General features: G+C 34.5%; 4 protein-coding genes across 4 annotated transcripts; all 4 read left to right on the plus strand.

Annotated features, from left to right (window-relative positions):
* Positions 1 to 944: 944 nt before the first annotated feature.
* GCK72_022910 (uncharacterized protein) lies at positions 945 to 3,005 on the plus strand (the record flags this gene model as incomplete). Its single annotated transcript, XM_053735125.1, has 5 exons — positions 945 to 1,041; positions 1,096 to 1,259; positions 1,311 to 1,786; positions 1,836 to 2,015; positions 2,822 to 3,005. The coding sequence occupies 5 exons, from the start codon at positions 945 to 947 to the stop codon at positions 3,003 to 3,005; spliced, it is 1,101 nt and encodes a 366-aa protein (XP_053578691.1).
* Positions 3,006 to 3,961: 956 nt separating this feature from the next.
* Positions 3,962 to 4,906, plus strand: GCK72_022911 (uncharacterized protein; the record flags this gene model as incomplete). Its single annotated transcript, XM_053735126.1, has 5 exons — positions 3,962 to 4,120; positions 4,167 to 4,296; positions 4,346 to 4,495; positions 4,574 to 4,659; positions 4,754 to 4,906. The coding sequence occupies 5 exons, from the start codon at positions 3,962 to 3,964 to the stop codon at positions 4,904 to 4,906; spliced, it is 678 nt and encodes a 225-aa protein (XP_053578692.1).
* Positions 4,907 to 8,056: 3,150 nt separating this feature from the next.
* GCK72_022912 (uncharacterized protein) lies at positions 8,057 to 8,784 on the plus strand (the record flags this gene model as incomplete). The annotated part of the gene is made up of 5 exons (XM_053735127.1): positions 8,057 to 8,150; positions 8,285 to 8,350; positions 8,399 to 8,485; positions 8,533 to 8,622; positions 8,690 to 8,784. The coding sequence occupies 5 exons, from the start codon at positions 8,057 to 8,059 to the stop codon at positions 8,782 to 8,784; spliced, it is 432 nt and encodes a 143-aa protein (XP_053578693.1).
* A 2,760-nt stretch (positions 8,785 to 11,544) lies between these two features.
* Positions 11,545 to 14,432, plus strand: GCK72_022913 (uncharacterized protein; the record flags this gene model as incomplete). The annotated part of the gene is made up of 8 exons (XM_053735128.1): positions 11,545 to 11,674; positions 11,723 to 11,812; positions 11,882 to 11,965; positions 12,014 to 12,198; positions 13,664 to 13,793; positions 13,848 to 14,000; positions 14,079 to 14,164; positions 14,259 to 14,432. 8 exons carry the CDS (start codon positions 11,545 to 11,547, stop codon positions 14,430 to 14,432), a joined length of 1,032 nt encoding a protein of 343 aa, XP_053578694.1.
* Positions 14,433 to 17,446: the final 3,014 nt, after the last annotated feature.

The raw sequence follows: 17,446 nt of genomic DNA on the forward strand, positions 1-17,446 counted from the left end.
AATGGAGAAACATTTTTGTTTCTTTGTTAGAAAACCAAATAACAAAATATTTCGGTAAAATGTATCACAAATCTGAATTTTGACTGACTTTCCATTTGAAAAATTTAAAAAAAAATCAATGTTTCCCCGGAGGGAATTTCTACCTTCTGAGTAGGATAGGGATAGGACCTATTTGCATTGTCACGTTTTGTAGGGCAATTATCATCTGTGGGGGGACGAGAGAGAAAGAGAGAAACGAATAGAGGACTCGAGAATATAGGTTGTTTAATCTGGTTAAATGGGAAGGTTTAGCAGCTGGATAGATTAGTCGAGATAATTTGTGACAGAATAATTGTGTAAATATGCCGGTTAAGAATTAGGTGAAAATTTGTGCACCGCTCTATTTCTGATCTGTTCGATCCATTGAAAATTAACTTTTTGAGACAATCAATGTAATCATTACACACTCTCATACATGGACATTTTCAACTGAAAACGGCCAAAGTTGATAACTTTTTGGGCTGTACTGTATTCTGTCGCATGCTGCTGCTAAGAATGGGCGGAATGTGTTGGTTTACAACTTTAATTAAATTGGTTTTTCGTTTTCCATCACCATTTGACAATTGGGGACTCCTGGAGACGTTAGGATGAGGTAGGCCTAGCAACATCTGAAAAATTTACAGATTGAGATAGTAAAAACAACGAACACTCTCACCGTCTTAACATTTCACGCTACGGGTCTCCGTTGTTTTCTTAATCTCTGTGTTCGTTATTAGAATTACATCCATTACTGTAACGTTGCACTTTTATAACAGCGCGGAAAAACAAGTCGCTAATACTAGAATACCGCAAGTACGCAACATGCAAATTGGGAAATTCAGCTTTCGGTTCAAGAATAATAATTTTGAGTTGGATAAATTTTGAAGAATAGGAAACATCATTCTTTAATCTTCATTTTTTTCAGAATGATTGCAGTTGGCCACAAAGAAGGATACATGTTCTACAAAACATCCGATGTTCTCGAAAAATCAAGGCTCAGTTGTGGAATCCAAAACCTTAATAGTATGTTGCCAGCAATGCTAATTCGGTGATAAAACAACCATTTCCTAATTTCAGACTTGGGCCTCCAGAATTGTACAATTATCGAGCGACTCTTCTCTTCATCCCTGATGATTGTGGTCTCGCAGAAAAATCTTCGAGTTTTGAATGTCGCTACCAACAATATCATTTGCGATCATCAGTTCAACAAACCAGTTATCACTGTCAGACTCAATAAACAGGTAATGCTTTGTAATAATGTTAACTGTCCCACAGAATCTTCTTTTTTACAGAGAGTCATAGTATGCTTGGAGGATTCCATCCATATATACAATATCAATGACATGAAAATGATGCACTCTATTGTGGACACTCCACTGAACAAGTTGGGAGTAGTGGATCTCACCAGTAACTCAGGGGATGCCTACATTGCTTTCCCAGGAAACACTAAAACTGGATCCGTTCATCTTTTCGATGCGATCAATCTGGTTTCAGTGAACACATTTGTTGCCCATGAAGGAGCTCTGGCATGTCTGCAATTCAATCAAAAAGGAGATATGATTGCCACAGCGAGCACAAAAGGAACTGTCATTCGCGTTTATTCTGTTCCAGACGGACATCTTCTCTTTGAGTTCCGTCGTGGAGTTTCTCGTTGTGTCACTATCTATTCGCTCTGCTTTTCATCAGATTCAAAATATCTCGCATCTTCTTCAAACACTGAAACGGTTCACGTTTTCAAACTGGAGAAAACTGAAGATGTTTCTAAACCGTAAGTCACAGAAACTTTTTTTCCGAGTCAATTACATTGATAATTTCAGCGAAGTTCCCAACGATATGATGGAAACTGCTGCTGGATGGCTCAGCGCGTTTAATAAAACTGTCTCTGCCTACCTGCCGTATCAATTTATGCAAGTCTCGGAGCTAATGACGACGGAGCGTAGTTTTGCTACTGCAAAACTACCATGTGTCACCGAAAGCAACCGAGTCGCTCTTGTTTCGTGAGTTTATATTTTTCAGTATGCATGATATAAAGAAATAGATTTTGAGAAAACTTATGAGACAGTAAAACTTACAAGGGAATGGTCCAAAGAACAATGAACTTTCATCAAAAGGAGTTTTTTGAGAAATTCATGTTTTTGTCAAAATCCTGGAGAAAGAATTCGAGACGAAAGTAAATTTCATGTGCTGTTAAAACCTGCTTTTCGCTTTTCAAAATTTCACCTAAAAATATAACACTGACAAAAAAGGAACTCTTTCAAGTGCAAAAATTGTATACACAGTGATGGCCATAATTCTATAATAACATTGGCAGATCATACAGATCAAAACTAGAACTCTATTTCTGTAGTTGATCACTTTTTTGTACGGAGATTTTGTCAACTACAAAAATGAACCTCTACATTTGCTCTGTATGGTTTATACATAACTTACTTTGTCGGACAATCAATGTACCATTATATACTTTCAAAAATTAACAATTTCAATGAAAACGGCCAGTGTTGTTAGAATAATGATTATTACTGTAATCACAAAGTGAAAATGATCGTTACGCCGATTATCTTTTTTGAAAATATTGTGAAGTTTTCAAATTAACAAAATTTCGACTATCTGTAGCTCTGGTTAACTGTAGACTTTAAATGGTGTGGATTTCAAAAACTATTTGTTGTTTTCATGATTTATACGAGTAAAACAATTTTAGTACATTACCGCTTCCAGTATTATTTTTACATCGAAACAATGACATAAGTTGAGCGTTTTAATTTCCCATCTACAAACTTTGTTGACTATAACCTTTATTTTCCAGCCACAAAAGTCATCAATACCTGATGGTTGCTACAAATGATGGATATGTATATGCCTACCAAATGAATCCAGAAGGCGGTGAACTCGATCTCGTCAAACAACATCACATCGGACCAGAAAGCGAGTCACTCCATAGCAGTCCGCTCGGAAATGTAACCAACACACGCAGTCACAATGACTTTTAATCAAATTGAAAAGATAAATGGCATCAACATGCTGGAGTGGTTCATTTTGTGATTATTATTTTTCTCTGATCTTTTTCATTTTTTTTCATATCAATACCGTATCATGTTATACATTTCACACTTGTCAATCTTTCCATCACATGCTTGGTTTTTTTCTGCTCCCCCTGAAAACAATTACCCATTTCCAAGTTCCCAGAAATTCTATATTGTTTCCGTTTCCTTCTGATAACTATTAACTTTTGGACAATTAAATAAAAATTGACAGCAATCAAACTTTTTTACAAAAGCTATGAAGCACTCAAGGGACGTTTCATACTAAAACTTAAGAAAAGGGTGAAACTGTTCCTTACGAACTGATGTGAGAAACATTCTGTTAATAATTTTTTATTTCCTTTTTTCTAGTTTCTTTTTGAAAATGAATTTTTTTCATTGACAGGCAATTAGTTTATTACTATCATTTCTAGCTTTGATCGACACGTCATAATTATAACCGGAACCAATTCTCTCGCTCGACCAAATAGGAGAAACTAGTGTTTATTCCTCATTCCCTTTTTTTCTTATCGCCAAATTATAGTAAAATAATCCAATCAGAATTCTGGCGTCTGATAATACGGAAGAGTTTTTATAATAAACAAATGGGTTCAGAAAAGTCACTACTCATCATTACGTTTGGTTTTTTTGCAACATGTAAGTTTTACATAGTTGTATACTTTGCGGAAACCTGGATTGTAAACTTGCGTGTTATTTTTTAACTAAAAAAGTCGTTAAACGCTAAGCAAACGAAAAAAATTCAAACACATTGCATTCTTTGAATACGGTGTTTACTCAAACTCATCGGATAGCGAAAACATAAATTCGGAGAAAAATCGGTTTATTAGGAATCAACGTGGCCGATTCAACTCATTTTTTTGATATATTTTTTTTTCTGAGAATTTACTCAAATTTAGATTTCCCACATGCCAGGAAGTGTGAGTGGCAAGTCTGATTTCGGCAAGGTGTGCAAGTATTTTGGGACTGTTTGTTTTTTGCTGTGTTCTCTCGTTTTCACTATTTTTGGATTCCAAAACAATGCATGGGTTGTCATAAGCAGACCAGAGACAAACGATGAATTTCAGGTACTCGGCTTGAAATTGAATGAACATTTGTTTTGATGATTTTCAGAGAGGAATACGAGGTCGTGACTGCTATAAAAATCACAGTTCGTCTTCTATAGAGTGTTGGGATAATGAGTTCAAAAACGGAACTGAACCGATTCCTCCACCCTTTGAGCACGTGAATGATGTTTCTACTGGTAATCTTCCAAAATAAATCGGTGAACCACAAGTATTTTCATTTTTTAGTTTTCAAAATAGCCTATTATGTGGTGTTGGTGATTCTAGTTCTTCAAGTGGCCTTGGCGATCTACACCCTTCTATTCTGCATCAGTTCAAAATTTTTTCAACTCGCGGAATCATTCAATTATGTTATGCTGGGCTTCATGTCGGTTGCAGGTAATTTCGTAAAATATATAAATTGTGCTCACGTTTCTTGAATTATGCTCAATTTGAACGAATATTTGAATTTTCCAGTCGTGTTGTGGATTGTTTTATTTGTTCTCCTTGTACCAGAAGTCTATAAAGAAAATATTCTACCAGACAAATTCAAAAACCCAGAGGTCAGTTTTGTTAGCAAAAAATAGAGATACATTTCTCCGGCAAGCAACAACACTACTGAAAACTTAAAAGACAAAAAAAACAACTAGTTTTCAGTACAATTACTCAATCGGAAGTGGGTTTTGGAAGTTCTTCTGTGGCGGTTTGATCCCATTTGTCGCTGCCATAATCATATTTTTCCGGAAACAACTGTGCAATATGTTTAATTGTTGTGGGAAGGACTTTGAACTGGTTGCAAATTCGAACTGAAGATTCAGTTTTTTAAGTTAGTTTTAAACTTGATATGTTGAATTACTGATGATAACAATGATGACTGCAATAGCTTGAACTCTGTATTTGATAAAAACTTTTCTTATAAATATTTCTATGGACATCTTTTCATAACTTGTGTCCTCACACATTCGAAAGGTTGCCAACCAAAAAACAGATACTACGACTTACATTTGAAGGTAAACTTTGAAGTGATTAGAATTTTCAAACAAAATTTGAGCACAATTTTTCGCTTCTCTGAAATCAAGAAGTTTCATCGGTACACAAGGCGTTTTATCAAGCAGTCTTTGACCACCTTTTAATTATTTGCTATCCCAACTAAATTTTATAGTTTGATTTTCTATAAAACATGTCATCATGCCTGATAAGCATATCATCATGCATTGTTATCTTTTTACATGTTTACCAGTGATGTCAAATAAAGAATACATATTGAAGAAACTTGTTTGCAAAGCAAAAAATATAACAACGACTACTCGCCAATTATACTATTTTATTCTCCAAGATTAGTTTAACATAATATGAAATGTTTACATAGAATGTGAGTTTATTAATTATTATTATTAGGGTTCCGAAAAATACGTTTGTCTTTTATTTATTTACAAAAAAAAGAAATTTGAAGATGATCGTTTTGCACAGTACTGGTCATGAAGAATGCGACACTTGCAGCTTTTGTTGAAAATGATCAGTTTTATATGTGTGAGACCGCCTCCCTAATGGTACCACAATATCGATTGCTTATGGAAAGTATAGATCACAAATAGAGCTTCATTTTTGAAGGTTACAACTTTTTTGTACAAGGTCATTCTAAGAAGTTACAGACAGTCAATGTAAACAGCTCAAACAGTTTACCTTTTCGCACTGAAAAAACCAGAAATGCTAAAAATTTCTTTGACGATTGATTACTTCTTAAGATGTGGTCCTGCAAAAAAAATTGTGAACTACAAAAAAAGCTCTGCTATTGATTACTACACTACATAATTTTTGGGATACCATCAAGGAGGCCGTCTCATTCTCACAAACTTGAACATTTTCAATAAATACTGGACGAATCGCAACCTTGGCCAGTACTGTATTTGATGGCAAAAAATGGAAAAAAGCCAAGAAAACTCTTATTTTAGGAGAAGTGCCTACACTGAAATATTTTGGGAAGCAGATTGCTCAGACTGGAATCATTATGCGTCATTTGAAAAGAGTTTTAGTGAGTTTGACATCTTGTGAACTAGTTTTAAAACTTCACTTATTCTCAAAATGACAATGTTTCATTGAAGATTTGAACAGATGAAGATGAAACCTCGTTTCTCGACATGTTTTCGAAAGTGTTTGTTAGCCTCGTGCAAAATGCAGTCTTTAGTTTTATAATGACAAGAGATTTTGCGACGACAAGACAAAGCAAATTCCTCCATCATATCTCATCGACTATTGGAAACTTTTCAATAACCATCCCGGGAATTTTGCGAGCATGATCAACTATGCTGACTACGTTTCGTTTGAAGAACTCTGCGTTTGTCTACAGTTGGATTCCAAAATACAGGACTGCTTTCCATCTCTCAAACGCTTTTTCAGAAAATTTGGGAAAGATAACATTTTAAAAGTTATTTGGAGATGCAGGCAGCTGATAGAGTCTTCATCAACTTGATTGAAAAGGTCTTGATTAATTTTTCAATTACAATGAGTATGAAACTTGTTTTGCCTGATTATGTTGTACATAAAAAATAAATCAATTATTCGATGTATCCAAACTTTTTTAAATGTTCTATAATGAACTGCGCAAACCATCAAGATCAGCATTTAAAAATATTCTTAAACTCTCATACTTAATATTGTACCGAATTTTCCAAAACGTTGGCAGCGGATTGCTTTTGCCGCACGGTACAATTTGTGTTATTTTTTGACTCCACAACACAGTACATTTCAATTATGTGATGGAATTAACTAGCAGGACAAAGTGTCAGAATTACTAATCTTCCAGAAATGAAGTTCGAAAAGTTGTTCGGATTTTTCCAATAGAATTTTCAACCATCCGTTTCTTGGCAGTGAATTAAATTTCGCATGAACAAAGGAACAAAAATCAAAGAAGGTTAAATATAACTTTTTCATAGAATCACAGAATTATTCTGGCCATTTCAGACAAATACTTTCTGGGCCATTTCAGACAAATGAAGTTTATTCCGGTACAGTACATATTTTTCCTTTTTCAGTTGAAACTGCCCAACTTTGAGAGTGTATCTTGGTAAAGCTAACTGTCCACAGAATAAATTTTTATGGGATTGAACAGACCAAAATTAAAACTCCATTTTTGTAGTTGGCAGCTTTTCAGTACAGACACTTCCTAGAGTTATAGTAATTATAAGTCAACAGCTCAAAAATCGCACTATTTTGCACTGAAATGGGTCGATTTGAGGCAGAAATTTTTTAGTCGAGATGTAACTTGCTAGGATGTCTTTTTACAAAAAAACTGCCAACTACAAAAAAGGAGTTCTATTCTTGATCTGTTCGATCTTTGGCCGGTACGGTAACTTTAAAACTACAGGACCAGAAAACTCGAATTATGATGAAAAACGATGAAGTTTGCATAAACCTTTTGAAGGAAGTCGATGGTTAGACCATTTAGAAGAAGAATAAGTGATATTCCCAAACAAGGTATTTCACCAGTTCGAAAACTTTCCAAAAGATTTTCATTTTTCAACAGTTGGCAATGAGGGTTTTTTGAACAGTTTTCAACATGTTTTTTAATAATTTTGTCAGAAAACGTTTGTTCCTGGAATGAAAACAGTATCCCGCTAAAATTTTCGAACTTTCGTATATATTGTGTTTTTTTCAAAAGTTCAAACGTTGATTATCTTTCAAGCATCTTTTTTTCTTTATGTTTTCAAAACTTCCGTTTGTTTTGTTTTGGGTTGACTATCCACCGCCTCTCAAGGGCGCAGACCACCATAATTTGAATTTCGACCTTGCTAGTCTTGGCGTCTTTCTCTCTTTTTTTTCTTTTAAATCTGAATATGCCAGTTTAAATCACTGTTTCACGCATGGTTTTTGCTTGGAAAGTTGTTTCAAGATTTGAATATTCATAGAGAAACTTCAAATCGATCTGCAAGAAATAGTAGTAACTCAAAATTCAATTTCAGAATGTTTCCCAACCAATTTGCTACACAAGATCAATATCAGTCTGTCCAAACTGGAATCCCGTCAGCAGGCAGACTTTCAGGAGAAGAAAGTTTCGGTAAGCTTTTCTATTCCAGATAAATTTTAGATTACCCTATTTGATTCTTTGTACCAGTAAACACTGAAAATCAAATTATATTTTTTGATAGTAAAATTTCTGCATGTAGAAAAAAGAAAATTTCAATTTTTCAGCTCTGACGTCGACTCCCAACGAAAGTTACGAATGGAACTCAATTTCAAAAAACTGCGGACAGAATGGTCAGTTTTCACTTTATCAAATAATTACGAATTGGGTTTTATCTGCAGGACTTCCAATGCCAATTCTAGATCAATTCGATGCGGTTCATTCATTCTCGCATGGAAAGAACTACTCTGAAAATTATGGAAATCACAGTTCGTTGCATTTTTTTGCCAACAATCGAATATTGTAATAGTTACAGACATCCCACAGTCAGAGCACATAATGAACCATCAACAAATCATGTCGAACTTCATCCCGACTGAAATGGACATTTTCGAAACTCAAAATGGTTAGCTTAGATGATAATCTCTTTTTTCAGTTACTATCACTACTCAATTACATTACTATATTTTCAGGAAGCACAATGTTACCGTCGCATTTCGAACAAGAATTTCTCTCGGCTCTGAATTATTTGGATGATGATGTTCAGGCTCAACATCGCAAGTTCTGAAAAAGATGTCATTATAAATACTTTCTCTTTTCAGAACAGCCAGGAAATTCTTTCAATTCATTGCTGACAGCTAATAATCGCCAAAGTGCTGAGAACTATTCAGGAATTTGTGCTCCGTATGAGTATGATGAAGAATTCCAAGAGAATCACAATCCTCAGATTCCATTAAATCCGGTTCAGACATTTTCATCGATCAATATTGCAACCGATTTTCGAAAGGTGAGCTAACCTATTAACTATCACGACAAAAATGCTAAGTTACAGTAGCGGTCAAAAAAACATAGGCTTTGGCCGTTTTCAGTTGAAAATGTCCATATTTGAGAGTGTGTCATGATAATACTGATTGTTCCATCAAAAAGATTTTTAATGAATCATATAGATTAAAATTTAAGTTTCATTTTTATGTTTGAAAACTTTTTTGTATAGACACGCCCTAGAGAGTTGCGATCGTTTCAAGACGACAGCTCGAAAATGCACTATTTTACACTGAGACTCATCGAATTGGAGGAAAAATTATTTGTCGATACATAACTTACAAGGTAGCACGAGTAGACAGAAGTTGACAACTACAAAAATTGAGTTCCACTTTTAAAAAATTAAATTGAGTTCCATCTGTATGATTCATTGAAAACCTACTGGGACATTTAGAATTCCCATGACGCGCTCTCAAAGTTGGACAGTTTCAACAGAAACCGGATAAAGTCCATAATCTTTTGACCGGTACTGCACGAAAGAATTTATTCACGTTGTGAAAATTAACAACTAAGAGTTCTCCACGTTTTGTTCAGCTAAACTTTCATGCCACGCGTGACATCAGGGTTAGTCGTTCACTAGGTTACGTCATATCATAATAATTCACGGTCCAATTTTTATAATTCAGGTTTTTTCCGTGCCTTTTTTGTGGATTCCAGCTCAAAAAATGAGTGTTTGGATCCAGAAGACTTTGTTTTTAGATTTTCGAGAAAAGAAAAATAAAGGAGTTAAAAACGTTGACCATCTAGCCCTCACTCGCAAAAAATTTAAAATAGGTTTGACCTTGTTTGATATAGTTTCTTTCAGTTTCCATCACCCAGAGAAAAAGTCGAAAACACATCTGTTTACTGCGGAAAAACATTTCGAAACGCCTTGCATTTGCCAGAACATTTGAGGTGAGATTATTTTGTTAAAATTGAAAAAGAAAAAAAAGTTACAGAACTCACACTGGAGAGAAACCTTTCAAATGTACAAAGTGTTCATCATCATTTGCACAAAAAAGGACGCTTCTCAGGCATATGAGAATACATTCTGGAATCAAATTGAAGTGCAAACATTGTGAATTCGATTGTTTTAGACCAGCGGGTCTAGCAGAGCACGTAAAAAGAAAGCACGGATCCGAGCAGACCTATCAGTGTGAATTGTGTTCGAACAAATATACTGTTCTCACTGATTTCACGAGACATAAGCAGCAGCACGACTATGATGGCTTCCAACTAATCTGCAGAACATGTGGAGCGTCAAGCAAAAATACACGATGTTTGAGAGGTCATCAGAAAAAGTATGGATGCAAGATAGAGGATGGGCATCTGAAAAGGAAAACGCAATGGTAAGAAGTAAAAATTTAGTTACAAATAATGATAAAATTTATTTCAGATAAATGGATCTCATGGGACGGCATAGATGAAAACGAACCACAGTTTCAAAAGCTCTAAATGTTTTTAATTGTTCAGATATTATTTTTCTGTTGATTTCAAAGTACTGATATTCATTGTTGTGTTTTCATAAATTTTTTTTCGAGCTAAGTTTTCTACAATAAATTGTAATTCCATCAGAATTGTCTAAGACCTGAATAATTTTTGGGAAGGAAGGGGTTTAGTTCCTGATGATATAATGAAGGGACTTCCAATTATAGCTGTACACGTATAATATGCTAAATTCAATGGCGTTCTTAGATTTTACAGTTTTTCTCATTGGCTGGTGATCTTGGTCTAAAAATTCTCCAATAAAATGCTACATTCAAAGCAGTTTTCAAAGAATATTTCTGTGTTTCAAACAATTTTCTTTAATTTTTATGTGCTTTCGTTCGAAAAATTCGTTCTTGTTACAGTATCCCACTGCATTTTTGTATTTTTCGAATATGTTGTGTTTGAAATTCAAATCATGGCTATCCTTCATGCCTTTTCATTCTATTTTCAAAACTTCCGTTTGCTTTGTTTTGGGTTGACCAGTTATCCACCGCTTCTCAAGGGCGCAGACCACCATAATTTGAATTCCGACCTTGCTAGGCATAGTGTCTTTTCATTCATTTTTTTCTTTTAAATATGAATATGGCAGTTTAAATCACTGTTTCATTCATGGTTTTTGTAAAAACGTTCTATCAAGAATTGAATATTCATAGAGAAACTTCAACTCGTATTCACAAGAAATAGAAGTAACTCAAAGTTTAATTTCAGAATGATTCTCAACCAATTTGTTACACAAAACCCAAATCTGTGTATCGACACTGTAAATCCGTCAGCAGGCAGACATTTAAGAAACAAAAGTTTCGGTGAGATCCTCTTTTCCACATATTTTCAAGATTACTCCATTTCATTTTTTTTGTACCAGTAAACACTGAAAATCAAATTATATTTTTCGATAGTAAAATTTCTGCATGTAGAAAAAGGAAATTTTAACTTTTCAGCTCTGATGTCGACTCCCAACGGAAATTATGATGAATGAAACCCAATTTCAAAAAACTATGGGCAGAATGGTCAGTTTTCACAGAACTGTCAGATTTCAAAAATGGTCAGTTTTCAAATAATTACCAATTTGGTTTTATTTGCAGGATTTTCAGTGCCAAAGCTAAATCAGCTCGGTGGGGTTCACTCATTTTCGGATGGAAAATACAACTCTGAAGATAATGGAAATTACGGTTCGTTGCATTTTTTTTGTCAACAATCGAATATTGTAATAGTTACAGCCATCCCACAGTCAGAGCACATGATGAACCATCAACAAATCATGTTGAACTCCATCCCGACTGAAATGAACATTTTCGAAACTCAAAGTGGTTAGCTTTGATGATTATCTTTTTTTTTCCCAGTGACTTCACTATTCAATTAAATAACTATATTTTAAGGAAGAACAATGTTACCGTCACATTTCGAACAAGAATTTAACTCGGCTATGACTTATTTGGAGAATTATGTTCAGCTTCAAGATCGTAAGTTCTGAAAACGATACAATGTCATTTCAAACTTTCTATTTTCAGAATTTCCAGGAAATCCAATAAATTTATTGCTGAAAACTAATAACTACGAACATACTTTAAACTATCCAAGAACTTGTGCTCGGTATGAATACGATGAAGCATTTCAAGAGAATCAAAATCCTCAGATTTTATTGAATCCAGTTTATGAATCTTCATCTATCAATATTGAAACCAACATCCGAAAAGTGAGTGAACTTTTTGTTGTCTAACTGTGAGTTACAAAAGCAATTTATTTACAATGTAAAAACTAACCACTAAGAGTTCTCTACGTCTTGTACAGTACCGCTCAAAGGTTATCGACTTTGGCTGACAGTGTATTTCTGCATGATTTTTTTTTGTTCGATTGACTCAACTTTTATGAAGCTGAACAGAGCAAAAACAACACACTATTTTTTGAAACACTGAAATTAGTCGGTTCTAGGGAAAAATGCCTTCGAATACATGTAACTTTTAAGATAGGGTTCCAACAAAAAAACTCAACTACAAACAATTAATCCTTTTGATTTTGATAGTTACTCTGTTCCCTCTCCCCTTCCCAATGCTAGATTCAATTATGTTATTTTCAATTTGTAATACCCGGTTTTACTTCTCAAGTTTACTCTTGTGAGGGACCTTACCTGACCACCAGTCACTTTTCTGTATTATTTCTATCGATCAATAAATTAGAAAACAATTAGATTCACAGCGTTATTTTGTTGTAATTAAGAAAAAGCTATAATTATGATTTATACAGACGGAAATGATCGACATGGAATGATCGCAAATTGATACCACTGGTTTTGGCGCATTTCAGTTTCAAACAAACACTCATGCATAAGTAAAATGTTTCTCTTCCAGCTGCCAATATGCGTCAAAAAAAAAACTTGAAGAAGTTGCAGAACCAAATAAAACAGTTTAGAGCCAAGTAAAAGAAAAAACGGTTGCGGTTGTTAAGACTTGTTACCTTTTTTTCCAACTTTTAGTCTTTGAGACGCCATCCTTATCATACCAAATCCATCTCATCTAACAAAACCAAGTTTGGTCTCAAGGGAACATGAAGTAGGTAGACATTTTCCTATTGTCTCATTTCTGTTAACACAAACCACCTGCTCACTTATCTCCATGAGAAATCACAATTTGTGACCTATCTTATTGCACCACCAGATGTCTACTAGACCCCGCCCACTGACCCTTAGTCTCCTCACCTCATCTTCTTGGCTCAGTCGTCCACCATAATGTTAACTTTCGTGTTTTTTTTAACTAAAAAAGTCGTTAAACGCTAAGCAAACGAAAAAAATTCAAACACATTGCATTCTTCAAATACGGTGTTTACTCAAATTCATCGGATAGCGAAAACATACATTCGGAGAAAAAATGGTTTATTAGGAATCAAAGTCACCGATTCTACTCACTTTTTGATATAATGTTTTTTTTTCCGAAAATTTATTCAAGTTTAGATTTCCCACATGCCAGGAAGTGTGAGCGACAAATCTGATTATGGCAAGAAGTGCAAATGTTTTGGGACTTTTTGTTTTTTGCTGTGTTCTCTCGCGTTCACTATTTTTGGATTCCAAAACAATGCATGGGTTGTCATAAGCAGACCAGAGACAAACGATGAATTTCAAGTACTCGGCTTGAAATTGAATAAAAATTTATTTTGATGATTTTCAGAGAGGAATACGAGGTCGCGACTGCTATAAAAATCACAGTTTGGGTTCTGAAGAGTGTTGGGATAATAAGTTCAAAAACGGAACTGAACCGATTCCTCCACCCTTTGAGCACGTGAATGAAGTTTCTACTGGTAATGTTCCAAAATGAATCGGTGAACTTTTCCACAAGTATTTTCATTTTTTAGCTATCAAAATAGCCTATTATGTGGTGGTAGTGATTCTAGTTCTTCAAGTGGCCTCGTCGATCTACACTCCTCTATTCTGCATCGATTCAAAATTTTGTCAACTCGCGGAACCATTCAATTATGTTGTTATGCTGGGCTTCATGTCGTTTGCAGGTAATTTTCTAAGATATATAAATTGTGCTCACGTTTTTTGAATTATGCTCAATTTGAACGAATATTTGAATTTTCCAGTCGTGTTGTGGATTGTTTTATTTGTTCTCCTTGTACCAGAAGCCTATAAAGAAAATATTCTGCCAGAAAAGTTCAAAAACCCAGAGGTCAGTTTTGTTTGCAAAAAATAGAGATACATTTCTCGGGTAAGCAACAACACTACTGAAAACTTAAAAGACAAAAAAAACAACTAGTTTTCAGTACAATTACTCAATCGGAAGTGGGTTTTGGAAGTTCTTCTGTGGTGGTTTGATCCCATTTGTCGCTGCCATAATCATATTTTTCCATAAACAACTGTGTAATATGTTCAATTGTTGTGGGAAACGTGACAAAAAGGATTATGAACTTAGTGAACTGGTTGCCAATTCAAACTGAAGATTCAGGTTTTCAGTTATTTTCAAATTTGACATGATAAATTACTGATGATAACGATGATGACTGCAATAGCTTGTTCTATGTATTTGATGAAAACTTTTCTTATAAATATTTCTATGCACATCTTTTTATAACTTGTAACCTCACACATTCGAAAGGTTGCCAACCAAAAAACTGATTCTACGACTTACATTTGAAGGTAAACTTTGATGCGACTAGATTTTTTAAACAAAATTTGAGCACAATTTTTTGCTTCGCTGAAATCAGGAAGTTTCATCGGTACACAAGACGTTTTATCAAGCAGTCTTTGATCACATTTTAATTATTTGCTTTCCCAACTACATTTTATAGTTTGATTTTCGACAAAACATGTCATAATGCCTGATAAGCATAGCATCATGCATTGTTATCTTTTTACATGTTTACCAGTGATGTCAAACAATGAATGTGTATCGAAGAAACTTGTTTGTTAAGCAAAAAATATAACAACGACTACTCGCCAATTATACTATTTTACTCTCCAAAATTAGTTTACCATAATATGAAATGTTCACATAGGATGTGAGTTTATTTTTCTCCCTAAAAGTACCACAATATCGGTTGCTTATGGAAAGTATAGATCACAAATAGAGCTTCATTTTTGAAGGTTACAACTTTTTTGTACAAGGTCATTCTAAGAAGTTACAGACAGTCAATGTAAACAGCTCAAACAGTTTACCTTTTCGCACTGAAAAAACCAGAAATGCTAAAAATTACTTTGACGATTGATTATTTCTTAAGATGTGGTCCTGCAAAAAAAATTGTGAACTACAAAAAAAGCTCTGCTAGTGATCAATACACTCAATAAATTTTGTGATATTATCTGGGAGGCCGTCTCACACTCACAAACTTGAACATTCCTAACAGAGAAACTGTAAGAATCGCAACCTTTATGGCCAATACTGTATTTGATGGCAAAAAATGGAAAGAAGCCAAGAAAACTCTTATTGTAGGAAAAGTGCCTACACAGAAATATTATGGGAAACAGATTGCTCAGACTGGAATCATTATGCGTCATTTGAAAAGAGTTTTAGTGAGTTTGACATCTTGTGAACTAGTTTTAAAACTTCACTTATTCTCAAAATGAGAATGTTTCATTGAAGATTTGAACAGATGAAGATGAAACCTCGTTTCTCGACATGTTTTCGAAAGTGTTTGTTAGCCTCGTGCAAAATGCAGTCTTTAGTTTTATAATGACAAGAGATTTTGCGACGACAAGACAAAGGAAATTCTTCCATCATATCTCATCAACTTCTGAAAACTTTTCAATATCCATCCCGGGAATTTGCGACCATGATCAACTATGCTGACTACGTTTTGTTTGAAGATTTCTGCGTTTGTCTACAGTTGGATTCCAAAATAAAGGACAGCCATCCATCTCTCAAACGCTTTTTCAGAAAATGTGGAAAAGATAACATTTAAAAACTTATTCGTCTGACCTTTTTTTGGAAGTCAGAAAAGTTTTTTTTCCATTTTTTCTTAAAAATCTTGTAATATTACTTCATTTTTGTAGTTTTCTTACGTTTCTTGTTATATTCAACACAGTCCTCAGTCAAATAACAATGCAATTATAACGTACCGTTGCACCAACTTTCCTAGTTGAAGATTTCGGTAAATTTCATCATGAAAACGTAAATTACAGATGACCTGATAATGGAAATCAGTTGTTTCATAAACCTTAATTATGTTCCAGTCATGTTCTCCTAATTTTATACTGATATCCTTAATATTTCCGTTCGAGTGATTCAATTCAGGGAAAAATTTCAAAAAATCAAATATAATGAATAAATCATGCTACACAATTATAGCTGGCCCACAAGGAAACTTTTTATACGCCGGTTAGGAATTTGATGAAACATTATATTATTCTTTATTCAGTGGCGTTCTTAGAATTTACAGTCTTTCTCATTGGCTGGTGATCTTGGTCTGAAAACTCTGGGAAATCCAAGCCTCATTTGGCCCGCGCCGCATTCCTCTCTTTACTCTCCTTTTTACAATAGTAGAAACATCGATGGCGCCAGTGGTAGTGAGTGATGCTGTGTTGTGAAGGTGGTGAGTACGGTTCAGATGGCTCCAGAACTAACAATGAGGTAACTTTAAAACTAAAGGTTCAGAAAACTTGAATTACAGTAGCGAGCATAAGTGAGTACCCCTTCATACTTTTATGTGTAACTCTGCTGAATCGTGTCCATTTTGCAAGAACTTTTATTTTGAAAGGTAGCCAAAGTATTCAGCAATAGTAAAATATGTTTTTTGAAAAATTTCCATTACTGATTTTTTTCGATAATCGATTTTTCCTGATCTTGGTTTAAAATCCGAAAAAAAAATTATTATTTTTCTCTTATTGAGTTTTTTGTTTCACATAAAATTTAATTGATGTTGCAATGCAAATTCCACTCGGACAAACAGACACATTGACCGACATACTCCTCTTTTTGTTTCGAGGCCCGGCGGAGGCTACACTCTAGCCTTCTCCTCGACCACGCATACTTCCTCTCTCCACGTTTCTTTTCCTGCTTTTCGCCACTTTTACACTTAGAAGAACAAAACTTTTGAGACTAAAAACTTGTATAGACCAAAATTGAACTAGGTATTCTTTTGAAGACGGAAGTGAATCGGAATTTCTAAACTCGATGAGCGTCGTTCTAATGGTTATCAATTGTGGTGCTATTATTGTGTTTTCATTTTTCACCCAAAAGGTTTGGCGAGTTCATAGAAAAAAGGTAAACTTTGTAAGCTTTCCAATGTGTCAGGAATAATTGTTTTCTTGTAAGTCTTGTTTGTAGTGTAGTGTATAAACTTAAATCTTGATTTTTGTAGTCGACAACATTTTTTCAAAAGTCTTTAAAAGTTATGGTTTATGAAATAATTTTTGCCGCAAAAGGTCTCATTACAGTAGACGTGGATCAGCAGTAACATGAAAAGAACTCCCGATGGCATATAAATTTGGCCGGCACTGTATTTGCTTGCCTGCT

This window comes from Caenorhabditis remanei, chromosome X (genome assembly GCF_010183535.1).
Source record: "Caenorhabditis remanei strain PX506 chromosome X, whole genome shotgun sequence".
NCBI lineage: Eukaryota > Metazoa > Nematoda > Chromadorea > Rhabditida > Rhabditidae > Caenorhabditis > Caenorhabditis remanei.